Genomic DNA, 22,408 nt, shown 5'->3' with positions numbered 1-22,408 from the left:
AACACACGCGGTTAAGATACATCTGACTAATTAAAAATATTTGATCATTTACAAAACTTGGGTTTTTGTTTGAACAAATAAGAATACACGTGGTTAAGATAAATCTGATTTATCAAAAATATTTGATCATTTAAGAAAATTTGGTTTTAAATTTGACAAATACGAACATACACGGCTAAGATACATCTTATTTATTAAAAATAAATTATCATTTATAAAACTTGAATTTTATTTTTCTAATAAGAATACACACGGTTAAGATACATTTGATTTAATAAAATGTTTGATCATTTAAGAAACATGGTTGTTTATTTTTGACAAATAAGAATGCAGACGGTTAATATTCATCTTATTTATTAAAAACATTTGATAATTTAAGAAACTCGGGTTTTTGTTTGACAAATAAGGACATGGTAGGTTAAGACACATCTTATTTATTAAAAATATTTTATTATTAAAAAACTTGGGTTTTAGTTTTGACAAATAAGAATACAACCGGTTAAGTTACATTTGATTTATTAAAAAAATGATCATTTAAGAAACTTGGGTTTTAGTTTTTGACAAATAAGAATGCACACGATTAAGATACATCTGCTTTATTAAAAACATTTGATCATTTAAGAAACTTGGATTTTAATTTTGACAAATAAGGACACTGTCGGTTAAGACACATCTTATTTATTATAAAATCTTTTATCATTTAAGAAACTTGGGTTTTAGTTTTGACAAATAAGAATACACACGGTTAAGTTACATCTGATTTATTAAAAATATTTGACTATTTAAGAAACTTGAGTTTAAGTTTTGATAAATATGAACACAGATTGTTAATTTACATCTGATTTATTTAAAATATTTCATCATTTAAGAAACTTGGGTTTTAGTTTTGAAAAACAAGAACACGCACGGTTAATATACATTTGATTTATAAAAAATATTAGAACATTTAAGAAACGCAGCTTTTATTTTTGATAAATAAGAATGTTTAAGCCACAAGACAAGTATGTCATGGTTAAGTTACATCTGATTCATTAAAAAGTTTTGATAAATATGAACAGACACTGTTACGATACATCTGATTTATTAAAAATATTTCATCATTTAAGAGAGTCGCATTTTCATTATCACCAATAAGAACACACACGGTTAAGACACATCTGATTTATTAAAAAAAATTGATCATTTAAGAAACTTTGACTTTATTTTTGGCTAATAAGAATACACATGGTTAAGATTCATCTAACTTATTAAACATATTTGATTATTTAAAAAACTTGGGTTTTAGTTTTGATAACCATGAATACACACAGTTAAGATACATCTGATTTATTAAAAATATTAGATCATTTAAGAAACTGGATTTTAGTTTTGACAAATAAGAACACACACGGTTAAGTTGCATCTGATTTATCAAAAATCTTTGATCATTTACAAAACTTGGGTTTTAGTTTAGACAAATTAGAATACACACGGTTAAGATACATCTGATTTATCAAAATATATGATCATTAAAGAAGCTTGGGGTTTAGTTTTGACAAATAAGAACACGCTCTGTTAAGTTACATCTGATTTATTCAAAATATATCCAAAACAATTTTGAGTGCACAAAATTTGAAGTCAAAGAAAATTCTGAGCCCACTAGTAGTTTCTGTGTCTCTGAAAATTCCTTTTATTGAATGTCTGACTTTTTAATAAACATTCTAAATGTTCGAATTCCTAGTGTACCCGAAAAATAATGGAAGCATTAATAAGTAATACATAAAATATTTTTACTTAAATAAAGACATGTAAAATATCATCATAAAACTAAAATGAATGATTTAAATCTGCAAGATGTTTGATAATATCAAAAAAGATTTCGGAGATACCACACAAGATTTGGAAATACTTGGCTAAAATTTATATCAATATCACAACCTATTATCATGTGCCACCCTTCCAAAAAAAACCACGTGATAGAACCAGCTACTAAAAAAGTGAGTACGAAAAGGTGGGGAAAAAGCTAGGGAAGGGGCGTTGGTCCCCTTGAAGGTTGGACATGGATGACCAAGGGCTGTCGCATCATTGCTTAAAATACATACGACTTTGATAATTTCAACTTTATGCATACCCCAATACTAAACAATATTTTCAAGAAAAAAAATTGTTCATACAATTATCATGACTTGAATATTAAGTATTATAATAACTGGACATTGGTTTTATTCAGTGAAGATTGAATATTTGCTAATCTTCCCCTGACAAGAGCACGTAGGTCATTCACCCAAAAGCGTCGGATACCTGTCTGAGTCGGATACCTGTGTGAAAGTAGCTCAATGGTCTAGTTTAGTATAGGCAATCTTTAGTGCCCAAATAAGGGTTTGCCCTGCGTAGGATTGTCCCTTACACTACTGATTGCTTAATCAATCAACCTAGGATACTGTTTTTAAGTTTTATAGGGTTTATCATATTGCCGCCATTTTGGTGATTCGTCTAGTTTAAACACGTGCGATTTTTCAAAATCCAAATAGGATGCATGGCTCCAAACCCTTCTTAGAGTAGGATCAAGGACTTTTTTACTGGGGAATATAATCTCACCCATTCGTTCCGAAGAAAATAGTCTAAAATGAACATAATAAAATGAACAAAATATATTTGGAAGAAACAAGAAATTAATTCAACTCAAAAATTTAGCACTACCTGCAAAAGGCCCCTGGGGTTGTCGTCTCGTTCCAACACTAAGGATTTCCAAAATTCTTGCTTAATACGCCCAATAGAAATGTGAATTTAAAATTACGCATTAACATTAAGATACTTCTAATCGTAGTACAAAAAACAAACTTTGGAGAAACGGTAATTTGCTAATAAAAGTATTTCCTATAAAAGTATAGTGTTTAAACTAGACGAATCGCCGAGATGCTAGTCTATAAAACTTAAAAACAGTGTTCCTGGCTGATTGCTTAGGAGACTACCTCTTAGAATTAGTCTCTCTTAGGGGCTAAAAGGTCTTAAAGAAAAAAAATGTTACAAATCCCGCGTTACCTCGCTATACATTGTGGCAATTTGTCCCCTATATAGCGTTCCTAACTTTCCGTTATCCCTCAACGTAAAAAAAACCTATATCCACTGAAAATAACTAAAAAGGAGATTGCAATGTCTATGTACCCAAAGCCCGCAGGAAATAACCTCAGGTTTACATGGATCTCTGTAGATCTTTACTAATTTTACTGTAACACCCCAGAAACGGCTTGGAAGGTACTTGTATGATAAGCCCACTACTGTTCAAGTTGTTCATTCATTAACGCATTATAGAAACGATTTTTTTTCGTTCGTTTCTTTCAGCTTAGCGTGAGACAAGACAAAGAAAAGAGACAGAATCGATGGAAAATATATAAAATATACATATTGCGATCATTCTATATTGTTTCTTTCCGGTTTGCGCCCGTTTTTTAATAATCAAGATTTCCAAGGTATAAGAGTTCTGTATTTTCGTTATTGTAAATATCTATTGTATCTGCCGCGTTCTTATAGAAATCAGAAAGTTTTGTGCCACTGATATTATTTTTGTTTATAAAAAACTCTATGCTAGATTAGGTGCTGAGGCCTGTCAACGCTTGGGTCCTTACCACCCTTTGATTAGACTGTATTAATTGTATTATTTGTGTTATTTTGTTTTTCTTTCCTTAATGTTTTTACTCCGCTTAAATTGTCAAAACAAACGGGTAACAAATAAATTATTATTATTACTATTATTATAATTTGGGCTAAATATTTACACATTAGGGGGGGGGGGGTAAAGTATTTTGGCAGTGTGAAGTTAGAAAGCAATTCCTGCTACTCAGTATGCAGAATAATTATACCTAACACATAAGGCATGCAAACCCGCTATACTTTACCCCCATCCCCTAATGTGCGATTATATAACCCAAATTTGTTTCTGAAGTATTACATTTTTATCTTGCTTCTGTATATTTCGTTCGGATTGAGCGTCAAAGAAACATATTAGAAGAATATTAGGTAGTGGGTATATCATACAAGTACCACTTGTGGGACCAAGATGGAACTTTCAAAGATTTTTTGTGGGGGGACAAATGGGCTCAAATTTTAGTTTTAGGGGATAAGGAAGAGGGGCAGACAAGCGTATTTCGTCTTCAAAATGTCTAAAAGTTTTGGCACTATAATCACATCAGGGACTATAGCTTATCTATTAAGAAGCTCTGAGGGGGAGGGAGCTTCGAGGGGTAAGAGGGTGGTAGATTTACTCTCTTTGTGGTAATTTCTTTTCGTTTTAGGTTTAAGTATTGTTTTAAGTACTGTTCGATTTAGGTTTGATATTACTTTTTACTTTTTTTTGAGAACTTTCTTTGGAAAACATTTCTAAATTAATTCTTAGAGAAACCCTGAGATACTTGCATGGTCAGCCAGAGGTACTTCCGCAGTGGATACTTCAATATAATATGCAATAAAACAGAGAATTGATCCAATCCATAATAATAGAGAAAAGCCTCCAAATAAGTTCTTGAGGAATTTTAGCCATTCAGGAGTTGTTTTTCCTGGACTTAGGGCATTGGGGCCATCACGGTCAAAATTCTCTCGTGCTTGAGCTTTGGTTAATCCCTGCAATAGTGAATAATGTTAGGATGTGTCAACACTTCAACACGTAAGAGACCTGAATGAAAAATTTTTGAATTTAACATAATTTTTAATTTTTTACGAATGTTTGTGCTTAACCAACTCAAAGATTAATTAATTGATTAATTCAAAAACGTTCAGAAATTAAATAAAAAAACAAGTTTTTCTAACTGAAAGTAAAGAGCGACATTAAAACTTAAAACGAACAGAAATTACTCCCTGTATTAAAGGGGCTGTTCCTCCCTCAACGTCCCGCTCTTTACGCTAAAGTTTTACTCTTTCTCTCAATTCTACTTTATTAAACAGTAAATAAATTTAGCGTAAAGAGCGAAACGTTGACGGAGGAACAGCCCTTTTCATACACGGAGTAATTTCTGTTCGTTTTAAGTTTTAATGTCGCTCCTTACTTGCAGTTAGAAAAACTTTTTTTTTTATTTAATTTCTGAACGTTTTTGAATTAATGCATATTTTTATTGTGTCTCTCCGCAAATGAGTAATTAAAACGAAATTTGCGTATTAATTGTTGTTTTTTTGCTAAATGGCTTTCTCTTAGTTTCGATCAGGCAATTTTGAGAAAAAGGATGGGAGAGGAGGCTTAGTTGCCCTCCAATTTTTCGGTTACTTAAAAAGGCAACTAGAATTTTTAATTTTTAACGAACGTTATAATTAGTAAAAAATATACATAACTTACAAATTAACTTACGTAAAGAACTTCTATATTCGTATATTTCTATTATGCATATGAGGGCGTTTGCCCCCTCGTTAATACCTCACTCTTTACACTAAAGCTTTGATTTGTCCCAATTCTTTAAGATTGACCCCCGAATCACGCAGGCTGTAGAATAAGTAGTTGAAATTACTAAAAATACTTCAGCGTAAAGAGCGAGCTAATTAAGAAGAGATGGACCCCCCATATGCGTAATAATCTCTGTTCGTTTTAAGTTTTAATGCTGGTCTTTATTTTCAGTTGAAAAAACTTTTTCATATTTAATTTTTCATTTTACTTTTTACTTTTTTAGATAATGCTGGAAAATCCTACTCCCCCTTGAAGGAATTTCTCTTCTCCCATGACAAATTACTACAATGGGAGATCCTCCCACGTATCCCCTCCCCTCAAACCCCCGAACCAAAAAAACATCCTGAGAAGGTCTGCACACTTCCAAATAATTATTACTGTATATAACGCTGGTCAAAATTTGTAACTTGCAGCCCTCCCCTGGGGACTGTGGGGGAGTAAGTCAGCCCCAAAGACATAGTTATTATGTTTTTCGACTATGTTGAACAAAATGGCTATCTCAAAATTTTGATCTGTTGACTTCGGGAAAAAATGAGCGTGGGAGGGGGCCTAGGTGCCCTCCAATTTTTTTGTTCACTTAAAAGGTCACTAGAACTTTTAATTTCCGTTAGAATGAGCCCTTTCGCGACATTCTAGGACCACTTGGTCGATACGATCACCCCTGGGAGAAGAAAAAACAACAAACAAACAAATAAACACGCACCCGTGATCGCCCTTCTGGCAAAAAATACTAAGTTCCACATTTTTATAGATAAGAGCTTGAAACTTTTACAGTAGGGCTCTCTGGTACGCTGAATGCGACGGTGTTATTTTCGTTAAGATCGTATGACGTTTAGGGGGTGTTCCCCCTATTTTCCAAAACAAGGCAAATTTTCTCAGGCTTGTAACTATTGATAAAGAAGACTAAATTTGATGAAACTTATATATTTAAAATCAGCACAAAAATCCGATCCTTTTGATATATCTATTGGTACATAAATTCCGTTTTTTAGAGTTCCGTTTACTATTGAGCCGGGTCGCTCCTTACTACAGTTCGTTAACACGAACTATTTGATAAGCTTAACGTACTTGATAAATTTACTGAGTAAAACTGACTGACTTAGGGCATTTTAATCACCAAATAAAATCAAATAATTAGGGAAACATAAATGATGAAAAAAAAAATATATTCCCATCTCAAGGTCTCACATATGACACTAAGGATATGCATAACTTCCTGAAAAATGTATAACTTACTAAATTCTTAGTAACTGAAACTGTATAAAAAAAACGACATTTTAACATCAGTAGATAAATCAACGGAACTGAGTTTTTATGCTGATTCAGAATATATAGTTATTTTTCTGTCTAATGTTACCCATCAAGAGCTATGATCCTGCGAAAATTTGCCTGATTTTCAAAAAGAGGTAAACACCCCCTACAAGTCAAGACACCCCTTTAATGAAAATTGAACCATCGGATTCGGAGCATCAGAGAACCCTACAATTAGAAACAAGTTTACGTGTTTTTTTTTGTTTTTTTTTACTTGAAAAAAGATCTGGGTATATGTTTAGTTGTTTGTTTGTTTTTTTCTCCCAGGGGTGATCGTATCGAACCAAGGTCCTAAAAAATCGGATGAGGGCTCATTTGAAAAAAAACTAACATTTACTTTGAACAACTTGCCGTGAAAACCGTTTAAATGATGACTGTAATTAATTTTTGATGTTTTAAACATCCCTCCTGATAAATAGTTTGAGGAATGCGCATTTTTATGGATACTAGCACTGTTATACGAATGTTATACCTGAACGTAAAACCGGGATTTGAAGGAGGGAGAAGCAGCCTTCTCAAACTTAAAAGAGCCCTAGATCAAATTGTTCGTAGTTGCAAACTGTAAGTAAAGAGCAAGCCCAATGGAAACCAAATCTTTAAAAGAAGTAGTTAGAAACCGAAACTCTAAAAGATCAAGTTTTGATTAAAAAAAGTTAAAAAACAAAATCCACTATTTATGCTGATACTATGTAAACTGTATTGTTTTAAAGTTGTTTAATTTTAACTTATTTAACTCATTTAACATTTAACTCAAGAAAATTTGTATAATTGTAAAAACAAGAATTAAGAGCACATGAAAACTAACAAAATTTTCGAAACAGGGATTAAACTCCCCTAAAAAAGGGTGAGCCCTTCCTGGAAATCAAGCAACCAAATTCAACCTGCATATGAACCATAAAGCCACTATTTGCAAATTATAAAACAATTTATTTCTAGTAAAATACATGAGCATTCAGATGATTACAGATTTAGCCTTTGATATGTCTTATATTTTATTATACTTTGATGTAGGCCTGTATGTTTTATTCAGATGAACTAAATAAGCTCTGTTTCCAGAGGCTTTGTTTTACAAAGGAGGCAGTAGCCCTCTCTGCATTTAGAGTAACCCTATCTGTAGTTGGAGCAATCGTAATCGTTAACTTACAGCCCTTACCCCACGGACTGTGGAGGTCATGTCATCTCTTAAGGCATAGTTATTAAAAATTCTGACTGTTTTGAACAAAATCGCCATATTAAAAGTTTCATTTGACATTACGTTAAAACTTAAAACTATTAAATAGAAATTACTATTAAAGAAGAAATTACCCAAACCAAATAGAAATTAAATAAAAAGTCATAGCAAAAAACATACAACAGTTACTAACGTAAATGACTCAATAAATCATATAACAAGTGGAGCTTAAATTGAAAATGTAAATCAAACTATAAACGACTAGAAGTTACTAGTCGTAACTTCTACGTTATTGTGAGATTGAGTACGGCCCTACGGTTTTAAAGCACAGATAATGGGGTATATTATTGGAGCTAATAGCCCCTCAAAACGTTATTACGCACACCTGGGTCTTACGCAATAGTACATTACATTTGTTTGGTGTGTAACGGTTTAATGCAACTATCTTAGTTCTATGACTATCTACCTTAGTTCCGCCCTAGGAATGGCGCATGGACGGATAATAGATAGACTTATCTATTAACAAATAAACTGAGATCATTTTTATATAATCCTAATAAGGGCTTCTGCCAGATTTGCCTCTCACTCAATCTCACTATCTGTCTTGGCTTGTTCTACAATTATCCAGGGCTTGATGCCCACCACTACTTGATTTTCATTCAAGTTGATTAATTAAATTCTTCTTGACGAATTAACTCAAGTATATTGATCCCTATGTTGCTACTCTTACACCACGGCCATCGGGTCATGGAAAGGTCTATTACAGGCGTCCTTTGTCAATGTCTGGTTAAGGCCTCGGCAAATGGTCTGCTAAATTGTTTTACTCTACATTATCCCTTGCTAAAAAGTACGTTTCTCCGGTTGCCGCAGATTTTACGTCCTCTACACTACACGATCGAGGCTCTGGGAAGGATTTTGAAGAAAGTGTTTCACAAAGTCTCAGGTTCGGCGCGTTCTCTCTCGGCAAGCAATTGAAATGACGAAAAAGTGACAGTTTCAACTCAGGTCAGAAGCAAAAACAACACTCTTGTAAAAAAAAAGGAAAAGAAGCCAAGAGTAAAGACTGTTAGATCTAAAAATGATTTCTTTTCCTAAAAATGGCATATTTACCATACAAAGTATCTCACGCTTCAGTCACCTCATCTGTAAGTCTTTTCATTGCAGAAAATGTTGATGTGATTATAAAACATGGTTCCTATGAACAATTTTATCTGCAGCAACATCTCTCTGAAAATGTACATTTTCAAATTTATTCCAGGTTAAGACTGTTCCATAGATTTGATTTCCCCATTTAGAGATTTGCATGTTTTTGTCAAAAAATCGAACAATGAAAAATCAAGAACAGCCAAGGGGTCATCCTAGGAAAATCGTGTGCTAAACATTTTTTTAAACAAATAAGTGTCTACATAAATGGAACGTTGGTGAGCACAAGCAATAATCTATCAAACTATGCATGTTGTATACAATTGATGCTGAAGACTCCAATATCATATAATAAATTGGGAAATTTAGCCTTTGGATATGAGTATAGAACTGACACTGACACTACCAATATACTTAGAGATGTGACAACTAAAGATTTTACTTGGTTGGGAAAATAAATCATAGAATATTTAATATACCCCAATGGTATTGCCCAATGTAAATATTGATATAAAGCTACAACTTGATCCGTCCAATTTTATTTTGCCAAAAGTATTCGACGCTACACCTGATGTAACAGTCTTTCTCACCTCGGCAATGCTTCATATACAAAAACAACAGGTTGTGAGTTCTGTTGCTTTGGCAACTGAGAAATTAAGAGCCAGTGGAAATAGTATCAAACTGCTCGTTCCTTAAGCAATCATGAAACAACGACATACTGATACGGGTTCACGTACCTACACCGATTCATCCTTTGTCAATGCAGAAGTTCCTTCAAAACTTGCTTAGGCTCTTATGAAAAGTGCTAATGCCACAGGATCATGGACAAATCCTTCACGTAAATTTGAAATTTCTGGACTTTCTTCTCTTGTGGGTAAAGTAAATTGAACTCCACTCAACAAATTATGCTTTGATAAACCCCAAAGAACCATATATGAATTGACAATGCAATCCATTGATGGACATTCTCGACTATTTGAAAATGGTATAACCAATGAAATGTTTGAAAAAACTCGTGGCATCATTGTATTGGATTTGTCTTGTACTCAAGATATGAGTATTGTCCGAACGGTCACTATGCGTTCAGAGTTTACCTTTGCCAAATCGTTGGAGAAGAGTATAGCATTAATCTCGCTAAATCAATTTGAAACCTATAGAGAAATTACCCCTGATGGCAGTGTTCTATTAAACTTGGCTCCATGAACACAAATCCAATAATCAATGTATTCAATTTGGATCCCTACATGTCCAAATACAAATCCTATTTTATACCCTCGGATCTCCACGACCATATTCAAAAAGTTAAAAATACACTTATCATTGTTAATAGTAGCCCATAAACTCTAAAGACCAATACCATATTAAAAAGTTAAAAATACCCTTATCCTTGTGTAATTTTAGCCCATAAACTGCAAAGACTGGACATTGGCTGTGCATCTTTTAAACAGCGAAGAATATTGCATTTTTTTTAATCCTCTTGGCCTACCTTATCCATTCTACACGCCTCACATCAAAAACTCTATTGATCAAAGTGGAAAATCTACTATTCAAAATTGGAAGCGAGTACAACATTTATCAACCAAAAGCTGTGGTTTTCATGCACTATTAGATTTTATTTTTCAATGGCGCGGATCAGCATTTATGTAGACAATCCTATATTGAACGACTTTCTAGTTGAAAATACTCTTTCCTGTCTGTATAATAAAACTTCCAGTGCCCTATGAGTGAAATGCTTTAAAAACGTTTGTGAATTTGTTTAATAATAGAACTAGTATGTACAAAAGAGCCTTCATTCTTCATGTCTCTTTTTCCACGTATAGGTAAAGATCGGTAATGGTAAGTAGAGGCAGCTCGTCATGATTCAAATTGTACTTATCTTGGCATACAAAGTCAGGATCACATTTTCTACAATATAATGTAACTGTATTTTTTATTTATCACCTTGAAAAGTAAATAAAATTACTTTGATTCATATTATACAATTCATGTGATTAAATTTTAGTATTTGAAGTAATGTCACACACGATATTCTTTTATGAGAATCACTTTCTGTAACAGCTGAATAAAAGTCAGTAGGCTTATAAACATAGTAGCCAGTATCTTCACAGTGATGCTGTAAAAACCAGACTCTCTTATTATTCTAGCAACTGAAGCGTAGATCAGGTTCTTCCTCCCAAAACAATTTAAAAACCACGATACCAGTCTCTTAAAAATAAACCTGAAACCATGTTTAGGGGTTTTCAATCATTCTGGGTAAGTATTTTCCAATTGATTGCCTTTATCATAGTGACAACTGGAGCATAGGAAACCTCCAGTGTGACAGTCACAAACAACTTCAAGACAGAAATTTGAGTTTTTAATTTGAACTGCGTATCCTCTATGAAATTTACATGGATTGCACAATCCACACTTTTCATTATAGTAATCAACAACTGCAATGAATCGCCTAATATAAATTATACTTCTAGCTAAATCCTTTTTCATGTCAGGTCTTTGTCTGTGTGTGATTGCGTAAGAGAGTGACGAGATACTGAACTCGGATATTGAACTATCGTAATGTAATGAACTTTTATTTGATTCATTTTGTTAATAGCAATTGGTCTGTATATGAATGAAGAATGAATTTTTCGTAATTGGATACTTTATTGGAATAAGGAGAAACTAGTCGGCAACAAATTGGTATCACAAGTGGGATACTGAAACACGATTCATTAGTAACAAGGTAAATTTTCATTCAAGATTGGTGAACTTCACCGTGTGAAAAAGTTAAAATAAGTGAAAAATCAGTTATTTTATTTACGGTGTTATTTTTAACACATAAAGTGAATTTCTATTGAAATTGAATTAATTAAAAGATTAATTACTTAACAGATAGTCAATGAATTTGGATATTTAGATAGAGATACCTTGTCTGTTGTTTGATTACTATTGCCATGTAACAAATTTTGTATATTTGTCAGAAGAAATTCCATGAAATAGTAAATCCCAGTAGTATGCGCAATTCAGTTTTGAAGGAATACTTCGTGCGTTTTAAGGCAGCGTTTCGATGCTACTATGTTACACAGTTTGTGGACCAGATGGACTTAGTGTCTTTATCATGTGGCCTATACTGAAGTGGGTAGGCATTAGTCTTTTCAGAGCGGCCGAGGTTTCAAGTCTGACTCTAAAGGATACAATTCAGTGTAGTGAAGGCTCCGGTTAACGCCAAATTTTTGCAGTAATTTTATATTACTCTTGCATTGGTTCTATACCAAATATTGCATAATAAAAATTAAGGTTTATAGACTTTTGGTTACTATTGAGTCGCGTGGCTCCTTACTTACAGTTCGTTATCACGAACTGATTGATTAGCATGAGTCGCGCCTTCGCTCAGCTAAAGGTTTTTCACAAAAACAAAGTTTTTGGTAAAACTCGCCCCTCTTCGCTCCAAGAAAACTCCCTGGTGTATAACCCTTCTTCTTCTCTAAAATTTCTGTGTGCAAGCCTGTTAATGTAATTTTTGTATGCTAATAAGACGGCATTTTTCTGTTATAGAGGGAGCTATCACCCCACAGCACCCATATTCAGGCTTAGTCTAAATGAAGAGAGAACTGAAATTAGTTTCTACACTCCCCTCATACCCTTTTCTATTGGTATCTGAAGGTTTTCCGATAGTTAGAAAATCTCGGCAAAAATTCTACCTAAGGCATTAGACAACCCCACCCTTTATGAAACGACTGACCTGCCCTCCTTTATGATACCTGATGACTTGTTGTACGTCACTATGCCTAATTTTATTCACATCAAATGAATCAACTTAGTTAAATGAAGCTTTCGAATAAGTGTCGACATTGACCGTTTATTCTGTATGAAGTACGTGCACAGCTGAAACATATATAAAAAACGGTAGCGAAAAGTTTCTCCAAAAATAATACAACATCAAAGCGCGCTAGTTTGGGAAAGTTCCTAAACCGTCAGAGCAATAGGTCTCATAAGTTTGTCGAGAAGTGCTAAACATTTGTCACTGCGCGTGCGCGAGGGTGGGGTCATGAAGAGTGGCTTAGGTTAATTTTTTTTCAAAAATCTTTAAAGTGGAGCATAAGACTTTTCGCTACTATTCGTTAAATATATGTCTGCTGTGATTACGTGGCTCTTTTGCAACGACTACGCCAGCGCGCAGCATTACTGCCTTGGAGACTGAAAAGATCTAAATATGGTTTTTTGATAAGTGCAAATCCATTGGTTATTTCAGAAATCTCACTCACTAGCACCTTGACCCTCTTTGAGGTGAAATTAAGCTTGTTAGCCACAAAATGGCAGAAAACGCAAATTTGATATGGTGCAATCTTTTCGACAACTAAAAAATGACACTAGAACTCGTAATTTCCGTTCGAATACAGTTTTGTCCATGTTCTAGGAAAATTGTTTCGATACGATCACCTCTGGAAAAAAACAAACAAAACAAATAAAAACGCATTCGTGATGTTGCTTCTTAAAAAAAAAATGCAAGAAACTACTGCAAGAGAGTTCACTGATATGCTGAATTTAATTGTGTGATTTTCAGAAAGATCACTTTTCCTTATGGAGGTGTTTCACGCCTTTTTATTGAAAATCAGGCAAATTTTTCAGGCTCGTAACTACCGACGAGTAGCTCTAAACTTGACATAAATTTTGAAACCCTCCCCTCACAGATGCTGGATTGAGCAGGAACCAGTAAGAGACACAACCTGGATATTATCTTTTCCTTTCCACCATGTTTCGATGAGATCCCACAACATGGTCCTACAGATGTCGTAAAGACAAGAATTTACAGACGTCCCCCACTCAGAGAAGTAAGAATCTGTAAGGCTGTTAGTACTTACTTTCCACTAAGCTTAGTTCAAATATATCTTGTCTTAATGACGATAAAAGAGGGTTTCCTCCTCCAGACTGGTCAACTGGGATATGAACCAAAGGATGCAGCCCACAAAGTTTAGCTGAGATTTGACAATCTATTCAAATATCATGTCGTAGAGTAGAAACATAAAATATTTTAGGACGTCTTCGACAGTAGAAAAATAATGCATTTTAGGATACTTTATATGATATGAAAAACTTTTGGCCAATCACAAACGTATAAATGATTGAAATGGTAGTTATAAGCCAATTTGGGACGAAGATAATAATCAATAATTAATCATCCTTAATGATAATTGTCTTTTAGAACGCCTACTTGAATAGTAGACTCTACTGTTAAAGGAATTGTACATGTAGAACCTACGCCATTCTAGAGGCAATGTGAAAAATCCGTTTTAATTCCAGTCAAATCGTCCTTGTTTGAGCAGCCGTTATTAAAGCATTAGAGGAAAAATTCAACCAAAAATTCATTTTTTTTTTTTGAACGAACAATTCGTGGAAACGAACTGTAAGTAAGGAGCGAATCGGCCCAATAGTAACCGAGACTTTGAAACAAAAACTTTGATGACGATATATACGTTAAAAGAACTGGCTTTTCCTAAGTGGTTGCCTGGATTTGCCTGGTTTTCAAGAAAGGGGGGAAAATCCCTCGAGAGTCAATCAATCTTATTGAGATTTGCACTGTGAGATTCAGCGTATCAGAGATTCCTATTGAAGTAGTTTCAAACTTCCATCTTCAAAAATGTGGAATTTTACATTTTTTTGCCAGGAACAAGATCACGGATGCGTGTTCATTTTTTTATTTACTTTTTTCTTTGATCTTCCCAGGGGTAATCGTATCGAACCAACGATCCTAGAAGATTAGAAGAGGGCTCATTTGCATGGAAAATAAACTTTCTAGTGCCCTTTTTCAGTGACCAAAATATTAAAAGGCAACTAGCCCCCCTCTCACGCCGTGTTTTCCCAAAAGTCATCCAATCAAAATTTTGAGATAGCTATTTTGTTCAGTTTAGTTGGAAGTTTATGATAACTATGTCTTTTGGGATGATATGACCTTCCACAGAACCGGAGGAAGGCCCCCAAGATATGAAATTTGCCCATTGTTTACATATAGTGTTTGTTATTGGAAAGCATACAGACATTTTTTATGGGTGGGGAAGATTTTCTGGGGGTGGATTTTCTAAGAGGAGAGTTTCTCATTGGAATGGAAGTTTCCGAGTGTGAACTTTCCAGAGGGAAATGTTACAGAGAGGGGGGAATCTACCAGAATTTATGCAAAACATTCATTTTATTTGTTCTACTTTCTTGTTGGCAACCCCATTTTACGTGTGGAGATACTCTGGGGTATTATCCAGGGAAAATTTTCAGCGGAATTGGAATTCTCAGGAGGATATCTATGTGGGGGGATTTCCAGAAATTATCCAATGAGGTATTACTACTAGAAAAAATTGTCTATTGGGAACTTTTTCGCAGGATAAGAAATTTCAATTGTGGGAGATTTCTGGGAAAAATTTCTACACAGGAGGGGATTCCACCAAGACCCGAAAAACGACAAGAAATTAAATAAAACAATTTTTTTCAAATGAAAGTATGCTAAGGAGTGTTTTTCAGGTCACTGTAGATAAATTTAAACAGTGCAATCATTCCCTTTCTCAACCATTAGACAAAACTGGTCCGAAATACAAGTGGCTCGGAGAACATTAAACAATTATAAACATAAGCGATATTAGATTTTTTTCACGGGTAGACGAGTCAGATTTCTCTTAAACACGAGATGTGACTTCACCTTCGTAACACAAACTTTTAAAGAATCAGTCTAATTTTAAATTAATTTATTTCAGTACATATATAAAAATAGGTAATTAGTAGTGTAATATTATTATTAGACGTTCTTAGAAATTACAAGCTGGTTTCAATGTTTTGAGTTGGTTTTAAAGGCATTTTAAGAAAGTTTCTGCCAAAATACTTGTTCCAAGATAATATACACTGGATCGATGATGGCAGATTAAATGGGAGGAAATGAAATTTCCGCAAGAAATTTGCTAAGGGGAATTTGCAGCGAGGATGGAATTGTCTATGGATAGGTTTTAAATGGAAAGGATTTTACGTGGGAGAAACGTTTCATCGAGGAATATTTCTTCGAGATTTTCCATGGAAAATGTCAGTTTCATGAGTTTTTTTCGAAAAACGATAAGAAATTAAATAAAACACGAGTTTTTCTCCTGAAGGTAAGGAGCCACATGAAAACTTAAAACGAGCAGTATAAGGGGGCTATCCCCTCCTCTATATGCTGCTCTTTACGCTAAAGTTCGACCTTTTGCTCCAATTCTTTAAAAATGAATCCTGAAACACAAGGGTCGTTTAGATAGAATCAGAACCTTTCTTAAAAGTACTAAAAACTTTAGCGTGAAGAGAGAGGTATAGAGGAGGGGGCAGTCCCCCTCATATACGGAATTATTTGTGTTCGTTTTAATTTTTAATGTTGCTCTGTGCTTTCAGTACGAAAAACTTGTTTTTTATTTAATACATGAAAAAAGCAATAGTTTTTCTCCAGAAATCAATGATGAAGATTTTCAGCCAGTAATTAAAAGAAAGACATGCAGATATTTTGGGAAAAGCCTCAGATAATTCTCAGGGGAGTGGAAAAAAATATAAGAATGAAGAAAAAATGTCTAATTTCCTTTTCTTGTAGTTCTTTTGATTTTTTTTTCTCCTTCTTTTTGTTTTCTTCATTCTTATTTTATTTAAATTTTAATGAGAATGACCTAAAAACAATCCTTGCCGATAGTTGTTTATTCCTCTTTCCTTCTCAAGCTAAGATACTTTTCATTTTCCACTGTCCTTCATCTTGTTTACAAGTTGTTTTTCACTTAAATTGCATACAAGTAGATTATTCTTTAATAATGGTCCAGATGGGTAGAGTTGAGGGACAAATCGTAAAATAATCCTACTTATTTGATTAACGTTCCAATAGAGAGGGTTATTTGTGGATCTGTGGAAGCTATACATTTAGCACTCAATATCCTTTCCAATATTAATTGCCCGAAAAACATAAAAATGTTCACTCTTAGGTTTTTCCCTGTTCTGAATATTATCTTGCATACAACAGTGACATGAAAACTTTTTTTTAACTTGTAGTTAAGGATTTTTGTCTTTTGGGCGCGTTGTGTAGGTGGATTGCTTAAAGCGGGAATGATCAAAGTCAAATAATGTGTGATTAAGTTAATTGGTGTGGCGTATAAAAAACATGTAGAAATCAGCTTACTGTTTTTGGATTAGTTCCCAAACGTTTGCAGAGCTCCTCGATAGATATTTTGTGCCCATCGAGTTCCAATTCTTTTTTAAGCTCTTCGATATCCTGTCCCTGGAAAATAAAAATCACTAAATTATGCATTTAGTAAAATGCTTGTTATAAGAATATTTTTAAAAGATTTCGCCTCAATATCCATGCAATGCAGCCCCCGCTTAAATAAACCCCCCATGCAACTCAACTCTCACACTGCTCAACCCTCTTCATCTCAACTCTCCTTCAATTTAACCACCGTGCAATTCGACCCGATTTAACTCAACCTTTTTTAACTCAGATTCCATGCAACTCAAACCCCATTGAAACCATCCCCCATTCAACCCAAATCTCTATTTAATCTAGCCTATCATAACCTAACGTGTAACCAGTTAAACACAAAAAAAGTGTTTAAGTTTTAAGGGGTAGATTGAACGAGGGTAAAGGTCCTTGAGGGTTTAATTAAACGAAATTGAGTTGTATGGGGTTTCATTTAAATGGGTTTGTGTTATGGGTTTAGTATCACTGGGATTAAGTTGAGTAGGGTTGAGTTGCATGGGGTTGAGTTGAACGGGATTTGAATTTGATTTCAGCAGGGGTTGAGCTTAAACGCACGCCTCAGAACAGTTCTAAAAGCAGCACTTTTTTTTTTACACAATTAGAAGGCAAAACAAGTTAAGCACCTAAACACTCCACATTAGACATTGCCTTCTTTATTTCAAATGGACTTCGAATAAGGTACGTCACTGTATATAAGATGAACATTAAATTGATCTAATTCCTGTAAAAGCAACATCATAAATTTCTAGCCACCGAAAAGTTTCATTTCTCAATTAAGGGGTTCCCTCTTGCTCATAATTTTTTCTACTGGAGAGGATATTCAAGCAGAATCGTACTTGCAGAAGCGACCTTTCTCCGAGGGTTGCAACTCTATGCTACTCAGTAGCAGAACGATTCATGTCTCACTAATCTCCATCAGACATCTAAGTCCATCACAAAGATGTCGGAGGAGAATAACTTCGTCAGTAGCGAGTTTTCCGATTTGATCTTTCAGTGTTGATCCATCTACCACTCCCAGGGATTTTGCAAGAAAATTTGAAAATATTTCCACATTTGACCACTTAGGAAATCATTTGAGTAGTACGTTAAAAAAATGTGTAAAAAATATTAAAAATATTTTCTAATACTTTAAAAAGAGCTTAAATACAGATTTAACTATATCTATATTACAAATTTTTCCAAGTTCTTACGGGATTCTCATTCAAACTGGACTATAATTCAAACCTATAATACATATGAGATTCCGCTTACTATGATTGACATCATAAAACCAGTAGATTCAGCCTATTCTGCCGAGATTGTCCTACAGACCCCTCCCAGAAAAAAGTGAAAAAGTCTAGCCTAAAATACTCTTTTTGAATTTTGAATCCCCAATGGAAGAAAAAACTTTCAGAGAATGTTGAGGAGCGGAATGAACTGAATAAAAAAACACTATGCGCTTCCAGGTTAGCAAAGCTGCACAGCTGCACTTTCTCAGAATTGACTAAGGGTATTAAGTTTAAACTTCTATGAAATTTTGAAGGGGGATGAACTAGAACAATGAGGTAGTGGTAGAGGTTTCCAGTGGGCCAGTCATATTGTAGCATAGGTTAGGCATTGTCAAAAATAACATATAAAGAATATATCTATCGGAGTATTCAAACGTTACAAAACACTTAAAATGATGATGACAGGTGCCGAAGGGTGCCAAAGGGGCAGCCGCATAATGTCATGGTGGTTTGAAGTGTTTTTTGGGGGATGACGAAGGGGTTTGCTTGTAAAAAACACGAGCCAATGGAGTTATAGCATAATTTTTATCAAGAACATATCTGAAAATGCCTTAGGAGTAGTGAGGGGGTGTCAGGGGCCAGTCATAGTGTGACATGGTGGTATGAATTGGCATGGTGTATCACGGAGAGGTGGCTAGCGATAACATGAACCAATGGATTAAAATCATATTTTTATCATAAAAATATCAGGAAAATATCTTAGAAATGATAATATGTATCATCGGAGTGCCAAGAGGCTGCCACATATTGCCACGGTGGCGTGAATTGCCAGAACTAACATGTTCTACAGCTTAAAGTTAAGGTGATTGGTGTTAAATGAATTTCTTGGTGGTGGGGTGACTGAAATCTAACACCCGGTCAACAAAAAGAGGGATTTTCATTAAGACCCCTCAAAAATAACTCAAAGTTTAAATTTATCTCTAATAGCAACCCTCCCCCTCTGAAATTGGTTGATAGGGTAGGCTAGCCACATACTGTCACGGTGGCATGAATAATTAGGACTAAAATTTTGTAAAGTTTGAAGTTAAGCTGAGAGGTGTTAAAAGAAATTTTTTGACTGAAGAGGAGTGAAATTTAACGCTCAGTCAAACTAACGAGGTATTTTCATTAAAAGCCCTCAAAAATATCTTAATGTGGCTTAAATTTCCCTGATTATGCCAAAGTTCAAGAGAAAATGTTATTCAAATGTGCGCTTTTCAACCTGGGATGCATAGTTTTGGCTCAAAGAAACGAGGCGCTTTCATTACAATCTCTCAAAGCATCTGAATGTGGCTTAAATTTACCTCTACCGAGATTCTGTGAAATTTGAATAGAAAATGTTATTCAAGTGTGTGCTTATCAACCATGGGTGCATAGTCTGACTCAAAGAAACGAGGCATTTTCATTAAAAGCTCTTACAAACTTCTTATTGTTTCTGAAACTTACATCTAACCAGGTTATGTGAAATTTGAAGAGAAAGTAATATTAAAATGTGTGCTTGTCAACCGGGGCTGTATAGTCTTGGCTCAAAGAAACGCGGAATTTTCATCAAGAACTCTCAGAAATAGATCTTAATAGGGCTTAAGTTTACCTATAATATCAACCCTCTCCTCTGGAATTGGTTGGTAGGATTCCCACCTTTCTTTAATTCATAGTTCTTTTTGTTTATATTTTATCCTATGTCAGTTTTTTTCATGGTTTATTTTTTCCATTGTAGATTTTTAACTGCCTCTTTTGTGTTTTGTTAATGCTTTGTAAATTTATTTTTATTAATAAAATTTGTAAGTACAAAAGTTCGTATTCTTTAGATTTATTGATCCAGGATAAAACTTCAATATATTTCACTATGCAATTCGAGCATCTTGTAGCCTATGCACATAGGTATGCTCATTCAAGAATTACCTTAATATATGCGTAAAATTTTGTGCAGTAAAGAAGAAAAGGAAAAACTTTTGATCATGTGTGAAGGTGTAGCATATTCTAGCCATAATGGTACTCTCGCTTTTATTTCATCTCTGATAGCAATATTATCTGATAACATTCTCTAAAGCATTACTTAAGATACAGGTGCATACCAAGTGTAAGGAATTTCTAGTAGTCGATTTTCCCCTCTGCTTTTCAATTTCAGTCATACGAAACACGTAATCAATAGCTTAATCATTCTAGTAAGGGGGCAGGGATTTCTCAATGGGTCAAATAGGTTGTTTCTTAGAATATATTTCCTGAATCAAAATAAAAGTAATAGATTACTGGTCCAGCTATGTATGGTGCAATTCCATTGGGTGGAAATGCTTTTCGACTCCCGATGGAGACACAAATCGTTAGAATATAAAGATTCCCCGAGAAAAACGTATTGAAAGAAAATACAATCTCTTAAAGTATTATATAACACCTTTTGTGTGCACCGTCTTTGAGTAACACCCACGTGTGTGTCCTCCTCTGTCACAAGCAGGGATCCCCTGTGAGAGCCTGAAGAAACAAGTTACGTGTGAATACGTCATTCTTAACGTAAGTAAACATTTCCCTATTACGTAAGAACTAAAGAAATCATCAAGGATGTCTTGAAACGTCTTGAAAAACGTCTTGAAGAAAAATGTCTAAGACAACCAATTTGGATGTCTTAAAGTGTCTTGAAAAGAAATGTCTTAAAATGTCTTGAGATATCTTGAGACGTCTTGAAATATCTTGAAGAGAACTGTCTTAAAAAAATTCCCTGCCTGACTTCTGAAGTCTAACAAGCCCCTTGACGTAACACCCCAACTTCTAATACGTAGCAACCAAACTAAACCGTAATTGAACTAAACCGTAAACCGTAAGCCTATTACATAAAAACCAAAGTAAACCCTCAATTTTATGCAACAAACACCTCCATCTATTAGAAAACGTAGCTATGATGTAACATGCACCTGTTGGCTGTCATGGAAAGACGGAATGGGGCTATCATACAATGGCAGAATAGAGCACTTGTGGAATCCAGGGATAGGAGACTTGATCTACTTGCTGAGGCATCGCTACTGTTTTTGTTGTAGTTTCTGTTCATTTTGGGCTTCATTTACTTATTGTTAGTGATTTGTGGTAGTTTTACGCTTGGAAGATTGTTTGACTTGATTTCTGTACATTTTTGGTTTAATGGTGCTCTTTACTTTTTCTTTAAAAACTTGTTTTGTGGAAAAGTTTCTCATATTAACAATAAAAAAGGGGCATGGTTCATCCATGCCCCTGAAAAAAAAATGTTGGGTTACGAAGGGGATCTTAAAATAGACAAAAAATCTTTGTTTGTTGCATTTCGATTGAGGTCTTTTGGATTATTCGCCTGCCCACGATCAATACAAAATCTAAATCCGAACTGGCTTTTTGACAGTTACTTTTGTGGTTTCATGAACGTACCTGCCAATTGTAAAAGTGAGAAATTGTATATTGTAGATTTTATGTTAGTCTATTTTAGTTTTATACATATTGTTTACTTACAATTTTTAGTTTTAGTTTCTAGTTTTTTGTTTTTCCCTAAGCTGAATACGCCTTGTTGTATACGGGTGAAATATTTGTTTGATTTTAGTTGTTTCTCTTCCACTGACCACAGACCCCTTTGTCCTCTTTATATTCATTTCTTTATTTTTAGGCTAAGATTACTAGAACTTATCAAAACTCACTTTGGAAGCAACAAGAGAGTAGTGACGCCGTAACGAATTCCATGAGCACAGCAACCAGTTTCAGCTCCCTAACAACCAGCAGGTGATATTTATTACCCGAACCTGGGTGGTACGTAATAGGAGTTGCCTGTTATGTAATAGGAGATGTTTTCTTCTTCGATTAATACTTAAGCTCCCGTGACTTGGTTAGATCTTACAGTCCACTAGTCAAGTGAGGACCCCGCGATTGTAATGGCGCACACGTGAGTGTTACGTAATACT

The 22,408-nt window shown here is 34.4% G+C and overlaps 1 protein-coding gene across 5 annotated transcripts in view; it reads right to left on the bottom strand.

The window, feature by feature from the left end:
- Positions 1 to 22,408, bottom strand: part of LOC136030135 (sodium/potassium-transporting ATPase subunit alpha-B-like) — a 146,455-nt gene that overhangs the window by 76,528 nt on the left and 47,519 nt on the right. For all 5 annotated transcript variants that reach the window (XM_065708828.1, XM_065708830.1, XM_065708827.1 and 2 more), the window contains exons 3-4: positions 17,173 to 17,271; positions 4,393 to 4,596 (exon numbers count right to left, since the gene is read on the bottom strand). In XM_065708828.1, the coding sequence (XP_065564900.1) occupies positions 4,393 to 4,596; positions 17,173 to 17,271 (303 nt within the window). The remainder of the gene's footprint in view (positions 1 to 4,392; positions 4,597 to 17,172; positions 17,272 to 22,408) is intronic.

Source organism: Artemia franciscana, chromosome 8, assembly GCF_032884065.1.
Source record: "Artemia franciscana chromosome 8, ASM3288406v1, whole genome shotgun sequence".
Lineage (NCBI taxonomy): Eukaryota > Metazoa > Arthropoda > Branchiopoda > Anostraca > Artemiidae > Artemia > Artemia franciscana.
This window is presented reverse-complemented; position numbering and strand designations above follow the sequence as displayed.